General features: G+C 35.4%; 1 protein-coding gene across 1 annotated transcript; it reads right to left on the bottom strand.

Annotated features, from left to right (window-relative positions):
- Window positions 1–12,114: 12,114 nt before the first annotated feature.
- On the bottom strand, window positions 12,115–12,961 carry LOC149556092 (metallothionein-like protein type 2). Its single transcript, XM_089833735.1, has 3 exons — window positions 12,805–12,961; window positions 12,526–12,609; window positions 12,115–12,419 (listed from the first exon to the last, which is right to left on the bottom strand). The coding sequence occupies exons 1-3, from the start codon at window positions 12,867–12,869 to the stop codon at window positions 12,329–12,331; spliced, it is 240 nt and encodes a 79-aa protein (XP_089689861.1). The 5' UTR covers window positions 12,870–12,961; the 3' UTR covers window positions 12,115–12,328.
- Between the last annotated feature and the right edge of the window lie 6,037 nt (window positions 12,962–18,998).

The raw sequence follows: 18,998 nt of genomic DNA, 5'->3' as shown, positions 1-18,998 counted from the left end.
TCTCTCTCTCTCTCTCTCTCTCTCCCCCATCCCCTACTCTCTCTCAGTCTCTCTCTCCTCTCCCATCCCCTACTCTCTCTCTCACTCTCCCTCTCCTACTCCCTCTCCCATCGCCTAGTCTCTCTCACTCTCTCTCTCTCTCCCATCCCCTACTCTCTCACTCTCTATCCTCTCTCATCCTCTACTCTCTCTCGCTCTCTCTCTCTCCCTCCCCTCCCACCCCCTACTCTCTCTCCTCTTCCATCCCCTACTCTCTCTCTCCTTCTCCCACTACCTACTCTCTCTCACCCTCTCTCCTCTCCCATCCCCTACTCTCTCTATCTCACACACTCCCATCCCCTCTCTCTCTCTCAGGTTACTCTCTCTCTCTCTCATTCCCTACTCTCTCTCTCTCTCTCTCTCTCTCTCTCTCTCTCTCTCTCTCTCTCCCTCTCCCTCTCCCACCACCTACTCTCTCTCTCACCCTCTCTCCTCTCCCATCCACTAATCTCTATATCACTCACACACACTACCATCCCCTCTCTCTCTCTCCCTCTCCCACTGCCTACTATCTCTCTCTGTCACTCTCTCTCTCCCTCTCCACTCTCTCTCTCCCATCCCCTACTCTCACTCTCTCTTACACACACTCCCATCCCCCCTCTATCTCCCTCTCCCACCACCTACTCTCTCTCTCTCTCTCTCTCTCTCTCTCTCTCTCTACCCCCTCTCCCATCCCCTAAACTCTCTCTTTTATAGATACACATTCCCATCCCCCCTCTCTCTCTCCTCTCCCATCCCCTATTCTCTAGATCTCTCACACACACTCCCATCCCCCCTCTCTCTCTCCCTCTCCCACTCCCTCTCCCACCACCTACTATCTCTCTCTCTCACTCTCGCTCTCCCTCTCTACTCTATTTCTCCCATCCCCTACTCTTCCTCTCTCTCCCATCCCCTACTCTCTTTCACACTCTCTCCCATCCCCTACTCTCACTCTCTCTCTTTCCCATTCCCTACTCTCTCTCTTTGCCACCCCCTACTCTCTCTCACACTCTCTTCCATCTCTTACTCTCTCTCTTACACACATTTCCATTTACTGTCTCTCTCTCCCTCTCCCACTCCCTCTCCCACTGCCTACTCTCTCTCCCCTCTCCCATCCCCTGCTCTCTCTCTTTCACAAATACACACACACTCCCATCCCCCTCTCTCTCTTCTCTCCCATCCCCTACTCTCTAGATCTATCACACACACTCCCATCCTCCCTCTCTCTCTCCCTCTCCCACTCCCTCTCCCACCACCTACTATCTCTCTCTCTCTCAAGTTTTGTCTCTCCCTCTCTACTCTCTCTCTCTCATCCCTTACTCTCACACTCTCTCTCTCATCCCCTACTCTCTCTCACACTCTCTCCCATCCCCTACTCTCTCTCTCTCTCTATCTCCCATCCTGTAGGAGCTCTCTCTACCACCCCCTACTCTCTCTCACACTCTCACACTCTCTCTCATCCCCTACTCTCTCTCTTACACACATTCCCATTTCCCCTCTCTCTCCCTCTCCCACTCCCTCTCCCATTGCCTAATCTCTCTCCCCCATCCACTACTCTCTCTATCCCCTCTCCCATCCCCTAATCTCTCTCTTTCATAGACACACACTCTCCCATCTCCCCTCTCTCTCTCCTCTCCCATCCCCTACTCTCTAGATTTGTCACACACACTCCCATCCCCCCTCTCTCTCCCCCTCTCCCACTGCCTCTCCCACTGCCTACTATATCTCTCTTAAGTACTGTCTCTCCCTCTCTAATCTCTCTCCCATCCCCTACTCTCTCTCTCACTCTCTCCCATCCCCTACTCTCACTCTTCCTCTCTCCCATCCCCTACTCTGTCTCTCTTACACACATTCTCATTGCCCCTCTCTCTCTCCCTCTCCCACTACCTACTCTCTCTCCTCCATCCCCTACTCTCTCTCTCTCTCCCCCCTCTCCCTCCCCTAAACTCTCTCTTTCACTGATACACACTCCCATCCCCCCTCTCCCTCCTCTCCCATCCCCTACTCTCTAGATCTCTCACACACTCCTATCCCCCCTCTCTCTCTCCCTCCCACTCCCTCTCCCACTGCCTACTGTCTCTCTCTCTCTCTCACTCTCTCCCTCTCTACTCTCTCTCCCATCCCCTACTCTCACTCTCTCTCTACCACCCCTACTCTCTCTCACACTCTCTCCCATCCCCTACTCTCTCTCTTGCACACACTCTCATCCTCCTCTGTCTCCCTCTCCCACTGCCTACTCTCTTTCTCTCCCATCCCCTACTCTCTCGCTCTATCTCTCTCTCCTCTCTCCCATTCCCTACTCTCTCTCTTTCACACACATGCACTCTCATCCTCCTCTCTCTCATTCTCCCTCTCCCACTGCCTACTCTCTCTCTCTCCCATCCCCTACTCTTAATCTCTCTCTGCCATCCTGTACTCTCTCTGCCACCCTTACTCACTCTCTCACACTTCCTCTTTCTCCCATCCCCTACTCTCAATCTCTCTCTCTCTCCCATTCCATACTCTCTCTTTGCCACCCCTACTCTCTCTCACACTTCCTCTCTCTCCCATCTCGTACTCTCTCTCCCACCCCTACTCTCTCACTTCCTCTCTCTCCTATCCCCTACTCTCAATCTCTCTCTCCCATTCCATACTCTCTCTTTGCCACCCCTACTCTCTCTCGCACTTCCTCTCTCTCCCATTCCATACTCTCTCTGCCACCCATACTCTCTCTCACTTCCTCTCTCTCCTCTCTCCCATCCACTACTTTCTCTCTATCTCTGTCTCTCTCTCACACACACACACAACCATCCCCCCCCTCTCTCTTTCTCTTGCTTTGAATCTCTTCTTCCCTCTCTATGCACTATTTAGGTCTCAATAGTACGTGTGCATTATAGTGTGCACGCGATATTGAGGCCCAAATTCAAAAAGCTTTAAATAGCGCATGCACGCTATAGCACACATGCGGTATAGGACATATGTGTTATTCAAAGCTTTGCATTAAACCAAGCCTAAGGCTTGGTTTTTCCTTGGAGATCCAACCCAAAGATTTGGAGTCTATAAACTGGTCTGAAACATGTTTTATTGCAAACATACAAAAAATGATTGATTTTTCTTGTGTGCTCTCCTTCAAGATTCCTCATGGTTGAGCTTCAATGAGATTAGGTTACATGAAATTGTAGGTCTTTGTGTTGGCTATATAACCATATAATTTATTTTTAATTTGAACTATTTCAAGCCTTTCATCTATAATTTCTTTTGAATGTATGTCCATTTTTTGTCAAAAACCAACATGTACTAATTGGGCTATAGATATTAGCTCGTTCATCAAATTTTGTAACAACTTAGTTTTTTAGAAACTAGACTCCATTCTACACACTTTGAAAAAAAGAAGTTTTGATTTTAGATTAATTTTCAATCATTTCTAGGGGAAGCAGACAGATATTTTACATTTTTGGGATGTGTCTAGTTAAAAAATTCATTAAAAAAATACACATTATAAAATTACCCGAAAAATCTAGGATAAACTACATAGTGTTAAGTAAATTTTGACTAGAGCATTAAAGAATTTCAAAAAAAAGGTTAAAAATTTAGGGGGGGCACACTTTGTACTGTGTTATGTTTTTTTGGAATAAACAATACCACTTTCTATGGCCCCCTTTTTTGAGGACCTAAAACTAAACCATTTTGAAAAAAATTAGTAGTTTAGAGACTAGATTCAAAGGACTACCACTTTTTTTTTTTCATATCTTAAAATTTTGAGTGTAACTATCTTCAAATTCTTGTTAAAGTTCACTTATACTCCCCTTTTGGCACCACAACTTGGTGCACTTACCTTATGGGAGGACTATAGATCTCGACATTAGTTGATCATTTTACTTGCATTGATACATTCTACTTCAATTTTGAATAGCTAGAATACTACATTGACACTTTCTATACAATGTTCATTCATTTTTATATATATATATATATGATTCAACATTCTATAAAACTATTTCAATATTGATTTCTTACCACAGTCCTGCATATGGTTCACTTATTTGTATGATGTTTATTGTTTCTTTAATGGCCAGCTTAGTTGGTCTTTAGTTTATTATTTAGTTTTCTGATCTTAGTTACTGATTGTTTTGTTTAGAAAATTTGTCATTGCAAATCAATCCAAGGAAACTTCATCTCCATTGTTTAATATATCAAACTATTAAGTTTTGTAACAAAAAAACCATAGATCATGTTAAGCATAATAAGTTATTCAATTTAACTAGCCCAACAACGCAAATCAAATATGCTTTTCTACTTAACCAACCTGTCACTCAATCACTACAAACAACTATCCTTTTCATTTATGTTTCTTATCCTCCCTATAATACCTGCTCCAATTGTCCATACTGACACCCATTTGTTATAGCGCCATTGAATCTATGACCTCTCTCCATGGTTGGATGAATATTGTAGCAATAGGCCTCTTTTTCATGTCTTATGTGCATTAAAGGAGTTGTTTATGGTAGTGATGGTGAGAAGGTCTACAGAAGGGTACTTCAAAGCCAGACCCAATATATCAGCTATGTTGTTTTGGTAGTAGATAGTGTTCCATGCTCAATATTGGGTCAGTCATAGTACAATTGCAATGCTTCCAATCCACAAGCCAATCCTTATCAACCTTCTTCACTGCCATTACTCACTGTGAGAGAGATACCAGCTAGTTCTAGATCTCAATTTCCCTTCTCTTGCTAAATTATGTACTCTCATTGTCATAATACCATGTTTCTATGTTTCATTGGTTTGGTCTTTTCTATGTACTTTTGTGAATGGAAAAGTGGACATTTGATCAAGTGTTCTTCCAAATGTTGTGTCTTCTCATGAATTTCTTATCATTAAATAGTTCATCCCACATTAGTTATTGTGTCACTTTGTCTACCTAGTATGGGACATTTTTAGTGGTAGAATAAGTAATTTGTATGATATCCATTCAATTTATTTCATTTATACTTTACACCTTCCTTATATAGTGCATCATTATGTCTCTTCATTTCAAGCTGGCATCCTCATTTCTTGGCAACACTGAATTTTTTAATTGTAATGTCCTTTAAACATTAGAATGTGGGAAATAGTAGGACGCTAGTCAACACATGCTACTAAAACTTATTGCATTTGCAACTACTTCAACAATATTTTTGGATGGTCCAACACCCAATTTTATTCTCTTGGGCCATTGTTTTTGAAAAGTTGTCTGTGATTTTCAGTGAAGTGCTTTTATATTTTATTGTTTATTTGTTTACATTGTCATTACATTTTATTTTTTAATATGACTTAAACAATATATATAATGTGCACTTTTATTTTATGGATGTTTTCCAGCAATAGAACTGCTTCTTATTGCAACAATATGTCTTTCACAAATCTTTTGATGAGCATACATGAGGAGGTTAATATGCCCCCCATTGCCACCCCTGTTGCTACATCTATTTCTACTCCTACTTCAACTTCTTGTAGAAATCCAAAAGTTGTATGGACTAGAGAAATGGAAAGAAAACTATTGGATTTTCTCCTTGAGCAAGTTAACCTAGGAAGGAAAGGTGAAGGAGGTTTTCATAGAGAAACATGGAGTGCTATCGAGAGGAGATTCAATCAAGAGTTGAAATTGAACCTTGGAAAGGAAAATTTCAGAAATAAGTTGAAAACATGGAAGATAGGGTATAGAATAATGAAGGAGTTATGAAATACTAGTGGCTTTTGTTGGAATGAGGTAACTCAATGTCTGGATGCTAAGGATAGCATGTGGGATGAACTTCTGAAGGTAATGTCCTCTTCAAAGTCTTTTTCAATACTAATGTCATAAAAATATCTAATTATTTAATTTTGGCAACATGTTTAGAGAAAAGAATTCAGAACTGCAAAAGTGTATAGGAGGCAGCCATTCAACTATTTTAATGGTCTAGTTGTTATAGTAGGAAATGACATGGCAGAAGGAAGTGTAGCTGGAACACCACAAGATGTTGAAGATGGTAACCTTATGATGATGCTGTTGATCTGGATAATGATGATGATTTGAATACACCTATGAATGGTGCTGCTGATTTGGATGAACATTTCCTTCAGTCAAATAAGTCCATTGCATCTGCTAGAAGCATTCTTTCAACACCAAAAACAAGGAGGCCGAAGAGGAGGAAGGCAAGCATGGTCGCTTCTTTACATGTAATATCTGAAAGCATCCATGAGATATGAGAGGGAATCAAACAGTCACACACCATCAAATTTGATAAAGAGGATACTAGGAAGATGTTGTAGATTTGTTTGCTACCTTGAAAGCCATCCCTGGAATCAGTCGAAAGACTATGATTGTCGCATCTGATAATTTTATGCAAGAACCAACAAGAGCTATTTGGTTCTTAGAGATGGATGATGCAGTGAGGGAAGATTATTTTAGATTTAAATTTGGAGGATTGTAATATTCTCAGAGATAAGAAAAATAGTATTTTATATTATCTGCAGTCTTTTTTAGAACTATTTAGCACTCCATATTAAGTGTTTACATTTTGTTGAGCACTTTGGTAGCATTTATACTTCAACATTTTATTCATGTTTTAATACTTTGCTCTGTTTAAGAATTTGTAAACGGAAATTGTGTATTGTGTATTGTATTCCAGATGTATCAAGTTTATTGATGTTGCATAATTTATGAAACAATTGCATTATTTCCTTTGAAACAATTGTATTTTTTCCTTTTCGTGTATACATATCAACTTGAATGATATATGGCTCAGCCCTGTATTTTTCCCTTTTCTTGTATATGTATCAGCTTGAATGATATATGACTTGACATATATAGCCATACTAGTTGTTCACCCTCTTAAATTCAATGGCCTTGTAATCCCTAGTAAGTTTTTTTGATCCATACCACCAAAATGAATTCGTTTGAATTCTATTTAACCTCTGTATGTGGAGGCATTCTTAGCTGTGGAATCACACATGTTGGTCTCACTCCATTTGATCTTGTCAAATGTAACATGCAGGTATATACTTTATTGATCAATGGTAGAGTTTGAACAGTCGAAGATCTTGTTATTTTGAAATTGAGTAGAATGAAATAGTTCATATGTTAGGTAATGGAGTTTTTTGAATTGATTATATTTGTATAATAGTGCTTTTGGATTTGATTATATTTTAGAAATTTTAGATTTGACTCTATGAAATTGAATATGACTTTGTCAAATTGTTGTGTAAGGAAGTTTATGAACTCAACTTTTGTAATAAAGTTTAAGATTTCACTGTGATGAAATGCTAAATAATAAACCTTTGTATTTGTGTTATAGAGTTATTATGAAATTGAGTTTATGAATTCAGCTGTGTTTAAGGAAGTTTCAAGATCTGGCTATGACAAATTGTTGTGTAATAAAGAGTAATAAAGTGCCTTAAGCTTGTGAGTTTTTATAAATTATAAAAAGCATTTAAGACAACAATAAAGTTCCTTCTTCTAGTTGTAAAGTTTATAAAAGTACCAGATATATTGTTTCTTTCCATTTGTGGCATTCGTAATCTTCTTATGCCCGAGTGGCAATTCACAGCTCTCCAACATTCTTTATGATGTTGTATGCTACCTAAACTTTGAATGTACTAGCCGATAGGCTAAAGACTGCCTAAGCTGCATAATTCATGGATCCAGCAACATAACATCATAGACCAAAAAATGAGTTCATTACAATTACATACCAACTTCACCTCTAGGCTTTAATATTTAGTTTCTTTTAGAAGATTAATTTTTTCTATTTTAAGGACTACTCGATGATGATTATTAATGCCATTACAACGAAGAATACCCCAAAATTTTTGGGTGACAAACATTTTCAAAATGGCCTAAGCATTTCTGGACTCCTTTGATTCTTATTCAATACTTAATAGCTATAGGGACAGTTATAAATAAATCACCATCCTTGCTAACTATGCAATTAATCATGATGACATGATCAATCCCTTGCTTCACTAGAAGGATTTAGTAATAATTAAATCATGCCAGTTTTGAACTAGATGGTGATAAGGAAGAATTATTGTTGTGTAAGAAGGTTTTTTTTGCTTCTGTGCAATAATTTTTAGTTGCTCTATAACAACCTACTTATTGTTGTGTAACAAGTTTTTAGTTGATATGCAACAAGTCTGCAACTACAACAATTATTTTTTCACATCTTTAGCAATTCTTATTGTGAAAACATTGTAGTTCACATTCATAAATTATGGAGAAGGAAAAATATTAGACAAATAATGTCTCAGTTTTGTAAATGATGTTGTAGTCATTTGTTGTGTTTTTAACTATATGAGATTGAATTCAGAACATAAAAGATGTCACCTTTATCATTATTTGATGTATATTCTTTTCTGCTTGTGCATTCTAATTCAACAACATTGGCAATAGAATCTATATTGAGCAACTTAAAACAAATACACACCTTGTACCTTTGCAGCCATATCTTCACATCAAGTGCACCCTTGTTACTTCATCCAAAATATGCAACTAATAGGGCTCAATCTATAGAACCAGTTCAAAGCAATGCTAGAGGCTAATGGAATAAATGACATGAATAGATTAAAAATTACTTCACTTGCCTCAACAATAGTAGATGCATGGCAACTATTAAAAAGAGTAGTATGAGCTTCAAATATGTATTCCTCTTTCACAATAAGTGGATTTGGAGTAGGCAAAGGCTCCCCTGTTGAATTTTGGATTAAGTGAACACTCTGTGAGTATTACTTGTCCATCTTCCTACATAATAGCATTCACAATTGCATTACATACAATATTTTACTTGAATAGTCATTCATTCTAATCAACCTCAATCCCATTTAGGCACATGGATTTTGTATTATTGGGTTAAATGTTCTTAAAACATATCATAGTTTATGTACTCATTTAGAATCTTAGATGATTGTTCTCACTGATGTTCAACTCAAAAATAAATGTTTTTTTTTGTTTAACTCCCTTGATTTGAGATCTTATATGCTACATCATGACTGCCATTATTTGGTTGTTGGAGATATTTTTGAAATTTTGTTGAAATCTAAAGACATGTCAACAAGTTTGGACAAAGTAATATAGAACAACAAATTTAGTGGTCAAGTTTTAGGGGCTTTACATAATTTAATTGAGATAAGAAACCTTTAGTTCTGTAGAGCTTGTTTGAGATTATAAGTTTTCCCAAGGTAATTTACTCATATGGTAGTGGCTATGGATCTCTTCTGAAAGTCATTCTTCAACCATTTATCCTCACTTTCCTTATTATAATACTTGCTAATTGAATGTTTCATTTTATTTGTATTTTTTCATATTTTATATAGGTTTGATGGATTTAATTTTGCCAATGTGTGAGTGTGGCACTGGCCATGTAGTACTAAAGACCTCGCACACAAAGGATAATCCAAAACGTAAATTTTATTGTTGTCCAAATGCAAGAAAGGTTATTACTAATTTTTGTTATACGAACTTACATTTTTGTACCAACTAATTGTTTTGGACACTACTAATTTAGAATTCATATTGCAAGAGGATAGTGGTTGTAATTTCTTTCAGTGGGTCAATGAGGTCCCCCCAACATCTGTCATAGCTAAATCCATAGCACATGAAAGTATTGATTGCAAGTTGTGTGAATCTGAGAGAGTGAAAACATGTTTCTTCGAGGCATGTTGGGAATTATAATTTTTTCAATCATACTAGTCTTTTGGGACCATATGCATAAATGCAGTTAAAAACCAAAGAAACTTTTGTAGTTTATTTTATGATTTTGAATAGAAATGGTGGACATATTTAATAACGATTTGACTATTTTATTGTTTGGAACTTGTTTCTGATGGTATTGTGGTGACTAATTCTATTAAAATGATGAATAAATTATACTAGTTTCATTACTATTTCAATTGATTGACTAATTTATTTTTTTAAATTCCATATTTTAACTTGTTTCTTCACGTTTCCTTATTTTGGAGAGTTGAGTTTTGATTAAGAATTTGTTACATTGGAAAGAATGATTTTTTATTAAAAAGAATTTAATGGAGGATTTTATTTTTCATAAGGAACAAAAAGGTCTCACATTGAATTTAATGAAGAAATGGAGTTTTTAAAAATATTTTATTAATAGAAGAATTTGGCTAAGGATTTCATTGTTTTAATATAATTACTTACCATAATGCGTTAATGAATTTTGAATCTTAATTACAAAAATTATGACATTTAAACGTTAGACTAATGATCTTTTAAAAAATTATTTAAACAATTTATTTATTAGCTTAATAATATTTATTATATTATAGGTTGTGCACAAATGATAACGCCATAAGGTTCTCATGTTGGAGAGCTATGTTTGAAGCACTTAAATTTAAATTTGAAAAACATAAAAATAAAAAATCTATAAAAGTAATCTAACTCATTCAAATGTATAATGAAAAAAATATTAAATAGCAATTTAAAAAAAATAATTCCAATTCCGCTTTTGCACAACCAAACATAGGTTATACATATTCCCTATCAAATTCTGGGTGAACCAAACTCTCGGAATAGATATTCCTATTCATGTATTCTTATTCCGCTTGCCAAACGAGCCCTAAAAGATTGAAAAGTAGAGACAATGGATAAATTACATAGTCAAGAGAAGGTTGGTTTTGACAAGCTTTGTATATGGTGAAGGGCTCAAAATGATTCAAGAAACTGAAAAGGATATTATACACATCCTTCAACCTGCGCACGATTAAAGTGTTGGAGAAGATTGTTAACACATTTTGGCAACAAATTTAGTGATCCATGTGAGTTTGAAGGTGCCACCTCTAGCCCGGACATAGTTGAGACCACGCTCCCTCAATTTCTATTCGCATTTCTTCTCCACTGCGCAATGCAAACATAGCCACAGATAAGGTAAAAAGGTAGAGAGCTTGGTGGAATAATTCGAAGTCTTGGAAGAGCATGCACAATGATTCACAATTATGTGGATGCATTATTATTTTTTCTTCAGGTGAAATATTTGGTCCCATAAGGGTAACTGTCAAAGTTTGGAAAGGATTGTGAAATAGTTACAAAGCGTCTTCAAATGCATATAGATCTTGAAGCCATAATAAGGCTCTATAAATGTCTTATCCTTCATGTGATGTAATGGTTTTCATCTTCTATCTCTATAATCAATGATCTTTATCATTTTGGGTTAAAGATTGTACAGGTTAATTAACTTCACCCAAATCATGTATTTTGAAGGTAGTTATTAACCACGAAAGAGTAGTTCTTAACCTCAATGTCTATATAAGGAGTCATTTTTGGCTTTGTAAAGGGACTTTTTTTAGACTTCAGAAAAAGGGAACACTATGCTAAAACTTTGATCAGAAGATAGCACATAGTATTTGGAAAGTGCGTACAAATTTTGTCTTTATAATTAAAAATTCCTCTTAGGTTCTTGGTGCAAGAAAATAAAGGAACGTGCAATTTGAGTTCTCTTTTTTTTGAATATGAATTGTTAGAAATATTGATTCTCTTTGAAATGAGCATTTTTATGGTATTGTGCGGATGTTTATGAATCTTTGATCAATAGTGTGCTAGTGATAATTCTCAAGCATAGATCTTGATTGTTGCAATTAACAGTTTAAGTTAGTCTAGGAAAACTTTGAAGTCATCTAGTGCATTTGTCATCAATGGCTCTCTATTGCTCTTTTAAAGTTTAATTTTTATTTTTTTTAAACTTCACAATTATATCATACAAGGGAGCTGCCTCTCTAAACGCAAAGTAAGGTCGCATATCAAGGGCCTATCCAACTGTTGTAAATAGTTTGCCACATACATTCGATTAGATCATTTTTATAGTGACAAATCTGTTTACCAGCACACTCTCACTCAAACATATAAATTTGTGAAAATTACATAGTTGTATAAATCTGATCATACATAAAATACTTTTACAACTGTAAACCATACTCATGCTTGCAGATGATTGTGTTTTATTATGAACCCAAATTTCAGATAATCTTATCAAAGCCCATTTCAATCTTATAATCAATTCATATGATAACAACTAAAAAGAACAGAACTACTGATAAATTGAAACAGATGGCCAGGAAAGCAATCGTTCCTAATTACCCACATCCAGACATGTATGAAAATAAGCACGCTTTGTATTAAAATTAGAAAGTTCCACAATAGAAAACACATACTGCTAACTTTCCATTCCCTTAAATACAAAGTCACACAGGTATAACACAACAGAAAAGTGAGCTGCAACTTATTATTATAGTCTATATATATTTTATGCTTTATCTTGCACAACATCATGCAGCCTATATATACTAAGTATCAGAGAATGTATTGAGATCATTTATTGCAGGTGCAGTTGTCACAGGAGCAGTTTGCCCCACACTTGCAATCATTTTCTCCTCCCACTGTCATACTTCCATCCACATACCTTCATACATTATCAACAACAACACAATCAGTTAATATTCAATCTTAAATGAATAAATCAGAAAACTATAACAATGAAACTTAAATGAATGGCCATGATAGCTTACCCCATGTCAGAAGCAGAGCTGGCCAACAGAAACTCCATTGAAACTGATCTCTCACTATAACTGAGATCAGGATACATGCCGCATCTGTACCACCACAATAAAAAATAACAGAAACCCTTCTACAAATCAATTTATTTCCATCTATAAAAATCAATTCCAAAATAACTTGATTCTTAGTGTTAAGCTCTGGTAAGACCAACAAAGCCATAAAACTATAGAAAAGCAATGGAATGTACTGAATTGAAAGAGAAGTATGAGTAATAAAAAGAGGATAGTTACCCATTGCACCCACTGCCACACTTGCAGTCTGACCCACAACCACATTTTCCTCCACAGCAAGACATGATTATTATTACTCTTTGCAGATGAAGCTCAATCAAACTATTGTTAACAAGAATGAGCAGATCAAATGCAATTATGAAATCTGCACAAGATGGGGTGATTTTATAGAGGAAAATGTGTAATGCAAACAATGTTGTTTCGTCAGCAATGAGGTAAAAGAATGGGGAGAGGGAAGAATCAGATAAAGCAGTCACATTCATCAGAGGGGCCCTGCTTTATGATTTTGAAAAAGAGATGTTCCTAAATATGCTATATTATAGCTTTTCCTTACATGCTCAAGGAAAGTTTTGTTATTTTAATGGCAGATGAAAGCAATGTTTGGCATAAGGCTCTCTAATAAAAATTAAGAAGTCACTTTCTTTTGCTCAAATAATTGAAGGCTGGCGAAATGAGCAAGGGAGGAGATTATTTTTAGCTCAATAAAGGCCACATTATAGGGTGGAGAACCCAAGGGAAGCCTTTTAATAAGTGGAAGTGGTTGTCTTTCTTTCATATACTGTGAAATATTAATCATTATTCTATTGAAGTTTTAAATTGTGTAAATACTGAATAATCGATAATATCTTATAATTTTGTTTTTATGTAAAAATGATAAATGTTTGTTTTGTTTTTATTGATACAATTTTAATATTAAAGAGTTCTTAAATGTCTTGAGAAATTTTAATTTAGTATATGAGTTAAAGTAGATTATAAGAAAGTATTTCATTTATATAAATGTAATGGTCTAATAAGAACAGACGGCTTAATTTGTTACTTCAATAAAAATGAATCAAAGAGTCAAATTATTTTCAATGGAGATCACTGAATATGGCCCAAGAGTGTGAAATTTTCAAACGAGGAGAATTATGTAAACTCATCAGCTTCATTATGATAAAGCCTTAGACTTTATTTTTGAATTTAGAGTTTTTATTACCAATTGACTTTTTCTTCAAGTTTTATTATTATTCTATATTTGATTAGATGTTTCGCGTAGGACGTTCAAATTATTTTACTTGGTAAAGAGGTGACAATGAAATGATAGAATATGGTTATGTGTGGGCTCGAGCTTTGTTCAACATATGTGTTTCCCTTAAACAAAGGAAGAAAATGCCTCGATGTGTAAAATGTAATCTATGCTTGTTAGTCAATTATAAAGTATGGTTCAAGTATTCATCATTATGGATGATGTAATTATAGTTTAGTCTCTAGATAAGAGATATTGAGTATATTGGATTTTATTTTTTATTAGAGATTTTTTTTAATGAGTTCTGAATTAGAAGAGGGTTTGAAAGGGTTGATTTTTATTTTTTTTTAAATATGAAATTTATAAATTTATAAAAACTAATAAAATAAAATAAAATAAGAATGATGGTACTAATTTAATAATGATAAAACTTAGATTTGTTGTGATGTTGCTATCAGGATTTAACTATATAGTTTTTGAGTCAAATTCATTGACCCATATTTTATGAGTAGTGATCACACATGAATTCATTTCTCATGAGAATAAATGGTACACTTGTCTCTCATTGGTTTTAGGTGATGCTTGTAGATTTTAAAGTCAAACCTCCCCTATAGATTTTGGTGAGTAGAGTTCTCATCTTTTGAGTGTCAAGCTAAAAGGGGGAGCGAATGTGACCACATGAGACATAGTCTAACCTATATACAATCTTTCTCTACAAAATTGAGATGACATATACTTAACATGTAAATATACAATAGTTACATATTAATTGGCGTAAATACAAATGCAATTATCACTAACAAAATATGTTTATAATAATTAATTATAATTCTTTTATAATAACTTTTACATTAGTCATGGATCAAAGAAACTTATTTTGTTGTCAATCTCAACACAAATATAATGTCTTCAAAGTAGTATTTGCCCAAATATTAATCATTGTACAAATTAGATAAAAAGCAAAGAAAGTAAGGTAAGAGCCTACAACACAATGGTAAATTCAAAGCCTCTTATCTAGGAGGTCCTAGGTTCTAATCTACTAGAATTTGAAACACAATAATAATTAATCTTAACAAATACTAATAACTAAATAAGGGGTTCCCTGCCTAAGTCACCTACCTAGCTTCTCAATGGGAACTTCGTCGATGACTCATTCCTCACTCTCATTGAGGATAAATAGTTTGTTTTTTTTCAATTCTTTGTAATGCCTTGACACTTTTTGCTTGGCCTCTGGTTCATCCTTTCAATGACAAAAAATATTATGTTATATATAGTCTTTTCTTCCAGCCCCGCCATGGCTCTTGTAGTGTAAATAGAAATAGATTCAATACGTAGAGGGTCTCTTCTTTTTGGGTATCCCCTTTTCCTTCCAAGCTTCTGTTGTGGATCTTTAGAATGTTGTCCTTGCGAAGATTGGGAAGAAACTTGACTACTAAATTACCAAGCCTCTTTCTTTGGCTAGAAAGTTACGGATTTTCTCTAAGGTTATGGCTTCCACCCTTACTATTCCTCTTGCTGGGCTCCTTCCGAGGCCTCTTACATGAAGTTAGAAAAAATCCTTTAGGATTTTCTTTGGGCTTCTAGAGCTGATCATCATGGATTTCACAGAGTTGTGTAGAAGTATTGTGGTCTTCCCAAGGATTTTGGAGGCTTTGTCCTTATTTTGACTCAAAAGAAGGTTATTTCCTTATGTGCCAAATGGATTATTTGTGTTCTCATTAGAGATGGGGCCTAGAAAATTCTTCTCAAGCATTGCATTTCTTCTAGTTTCCCAATCAATAGACTTTCTTGGAAGGGGATTTGTGTTCAAACCCTTCTCATCACTCCTGAACCTATGCAAATCCATGGTACCTTTGTTGTCAAAAGGATCTAGAAATCTTGAGAAGCCATCAAGTTGTGGCTTTTTTGGGCTAGTGATGTTCTCAGGGATGGGCTATCTATGAATCAACATAACATTTTTTGGTCTTCCCTTTTTTCTATGCAAGGGTTTCACTTGCTAAAGTGCATGGTGCTAGTGCGCTACATTTTTTAAAACATTGCATCAAGACACCTACATATTTATTTTCCAAGTCACTATGAGCCTCAAAACTTGGGATGACATGCAAGTCTAGTTTCTTTTAACTCATCTAGATCATTAGACATTTGAACTAGTGATCTTTCCTCCTTCCCCTCACATGCTTCGCAAGATGGGTATTCAACCTATCAAACCATGGTGGAATAATTTGAAATCATATCTATGTACTCCTCTTGCTCATTATAAGCCTAAGATAGGATACCTCTAGTTGGTACCACACTTGCCTATGGTTTATACTCTCAACCAATAGTGGCACCTCTAGTCTTCTTGAAAAAACTAGAGATATAGATATAACAATATTTGGAGCACCATCACTAAGCAAAAGATTGCACACTTTGTTTTGTGTGTTAAATTCTAGGCTCAAGAATCTAGAAGTTATTGACCCTCAATGTCCTTTTTGTGGACAACCTAAGTCCTTTTTACATATCTTTCAGTTATATAAGAGAGGCCAACAATATTGTCTTTGAACTCATAATTTTTTAAGCCCTTTAGATTGGAACCTTTTCCTTGGCATATTATCTTGCTAGAAGATTCACCCAAAATTCTCTTCAAGTATACCCAGATTTGGCATGCTTTCAAGGTGAAGATTCTATTCACACTATGAAAAGATTAAAATGTTGTTCTTTTACTCACATATTTCTTGATATAAATATTTCTATTTCATACTAAAGATTTCATATGTGACAATGTAATGATGAAGATTCAAGTATAGGGCAACAAGGTGGCCCTTGAGGTGGCTCACCTATATGAGTTGTTGAGTCATTGTGGTTATGAACCTTGTATAGTGGTCAGAGTGTTGCTACATTCTAGTTCTTTTGATTGCACTTATCTCTGTGGCCACTGCCAAGGTCATATTTCTTCCACCCACTAATATCAAACTCCTCAGTCCCATGCTCCCTGTTGGTCTCCTAGTGGTGGGAATGATGGTTGGCATTGTCACTTAACCTCTCTATAGTGATATAGCTCTAGATGATCCTTAGGTACCCCTACTCCTACTCATGTTGTTTTTGTTTGATCCATCCCTAGTGGTGGCTTAGCGTGACCTAAAGGCACTTCTTCTAAATGGTCTTTCCTTCACCTAGCCCTAGAAATTTTTCCTCCTAGGACTGAGGAGGAAAAAGATAAAGATAAAAATTCTAGAGATAATGGGTGGTCTCTACCTAACCCACATGTTAACATTGTTGATATATGGGGATCAGATGATTACCACAATCCTCCTCCTGACCTAGCACTACTCTTACAACCTGAGGTTTTTAATGCTATTTTTTTAATGAATAGCTTGTAAGTTTTCTGGCATTGGTGCCATGTGAACTTTCATAAGGAGGTCTTATACCCCCTAACTACTTTTTGTGAATATTTAACTTTAATATTTTAATTAATAGAGAAGGGACTATTCATCAAAAATAACTAAATAATTAATCTAGGGTTTCATCCATTACTAATAATGAAATTTAAAAAAGTGGCAAGAAAATAGCTACATATAGATATGAATATATTAAAATAAATAATGTGAAAATATTTTATAAACCGTAATATGAAGACTTGATTAACCATTAACAATTTTATGTTAACTTTAAAAGATGTCAACAAAAAACCTTTAACAAAGTGAAATCCATTTTCAAATGGCTCATGTTTTACCTTAAGATTGCCTAGCAAAAAATTAACCAATTGGAAATTGTGGTGGAAGCAGATCACGTGGTTAAAGACTAGATGAAACATTAGAGAGGTGTGTCTTTTTGGGAGGTTGGGGAGGAATTTGGGGAAAAGCTCAATAAATCTAAAAAACATTTGAAATCCTTAGGTAAAAATACAAAGTTGTGTCACCTTTTAGGTTGACTTATCAGGACAAGTGAATTTGAGTATTTCTATCTAAAAATCTATTTTGTTCTAACATATGATCTAGATAAATTCATTCAAGCTAAGTTATATATGTTCTCACACTTCTCCAATTGGAAATGTCTATTAAATACATGTTTTATAATAGTTTGTATCCAATTATTAAAGAAATAAAATTATTTTAGAAAACTAACATTTCAATGACTCTTACTATTTTAATGATATTTTTTAAGTGACATATAAACACCATTTTGTAGAGATCAAATTCAAGAATATTCACATATAGAGTTTATAGTATTGTAATTAGATATAGTATATCATAATTTAAAAATTATATAAGTACGTATTTTATGATGCAAGAGCATCCTTGGTTACCTTGCAATCCTACACTTTTATTCTTTTTGTTAGTTCTTACCAAGTTCCAATTTCCAGCTATTACCAAGTTCTAGTTTCCAGTTCTCATCGAGTTCTAGTTTCCAGTTCTTACCGAGTTCCAGTTTCCAGTTCTTACCGAGTTCTAGTTTCCTGTTCTTACTGAGTTCCAATTTCCAGTTCTTACCAAGTTCTTACCGAGTTCCAATTTCCAGTTCTTACCAAGTTCAAATTTTTAGTTCTTACCGAGTTCTAATTTCCAGTTCTTACCGAGTTCCAGTTTCCAGTTCTTACTAAGTTCTAGTTTCTAGTTCTTACTGAGTTCCAGTTTCCAGTTCTTACTGAGTTCTAGTTTCCAATTCTTACCGAATTCTATTTTTAGGTTCTTACCGAGTTCTAGTTTCTAGTTCTTACTGAGTTCTAGATTCCATTTCTTACTGAGTACCAATTTTCCAGTGTGCACTGAGTTATCTAGTGTGTGTCAAGTTGTCTATATTTTTGGTTCTTCCTGTGAGATGACTTGTGGGATTTATTTTGTTTGCGACATTTACGTTATGATATTTTCTTGGGATGTGTCTAGACCATTGTTGGGTCGGCCTTCCTCTTATATAATGTTCTAGAATAATCTGTAAGCCATTTTGGCAATTATATATAGAGTGTTTAGGCATATAGTTAGGAATTTTTGGGGAGAAGGTTTTGAGAAGAAGATTAGGGAGCAGAGCTGAAAGTGCAAATTTGCAATTGGATCTTTGAACGTGAATGTATTTGTAATTGGCCATAACCCAGAAGGCCTTACAGCTGGGCATGTATGGTGAATATTTGATGAGTTAATAAAAGATATCTTGTTCTCTCTCCTTGGTGTTGTGTTTGTGTTATGTTTTTCGCTGTGTTAACTCTTGCAGGGTG

This window comes from Cupressus sempervirens, chromosome 5 (genome assembly GCF_028749045.1).
Source record: "Cupressus sempervirens isolate cs-2001-9-10 chromosome 5, ASM2874904v1, whole genome shotgun sequence".
Taxonomy (NCBI): Eukaryota; Viridiplantae; Streptophyta; class Pinopsida; order Cupressales; family Cupressaceae; genus Cupressus; species Cupressus sempervirens.
Note: the sequence above shows the minus strand (reverse complement) of the source record. Positions and strands in the feature narration are given on the sequence as shown.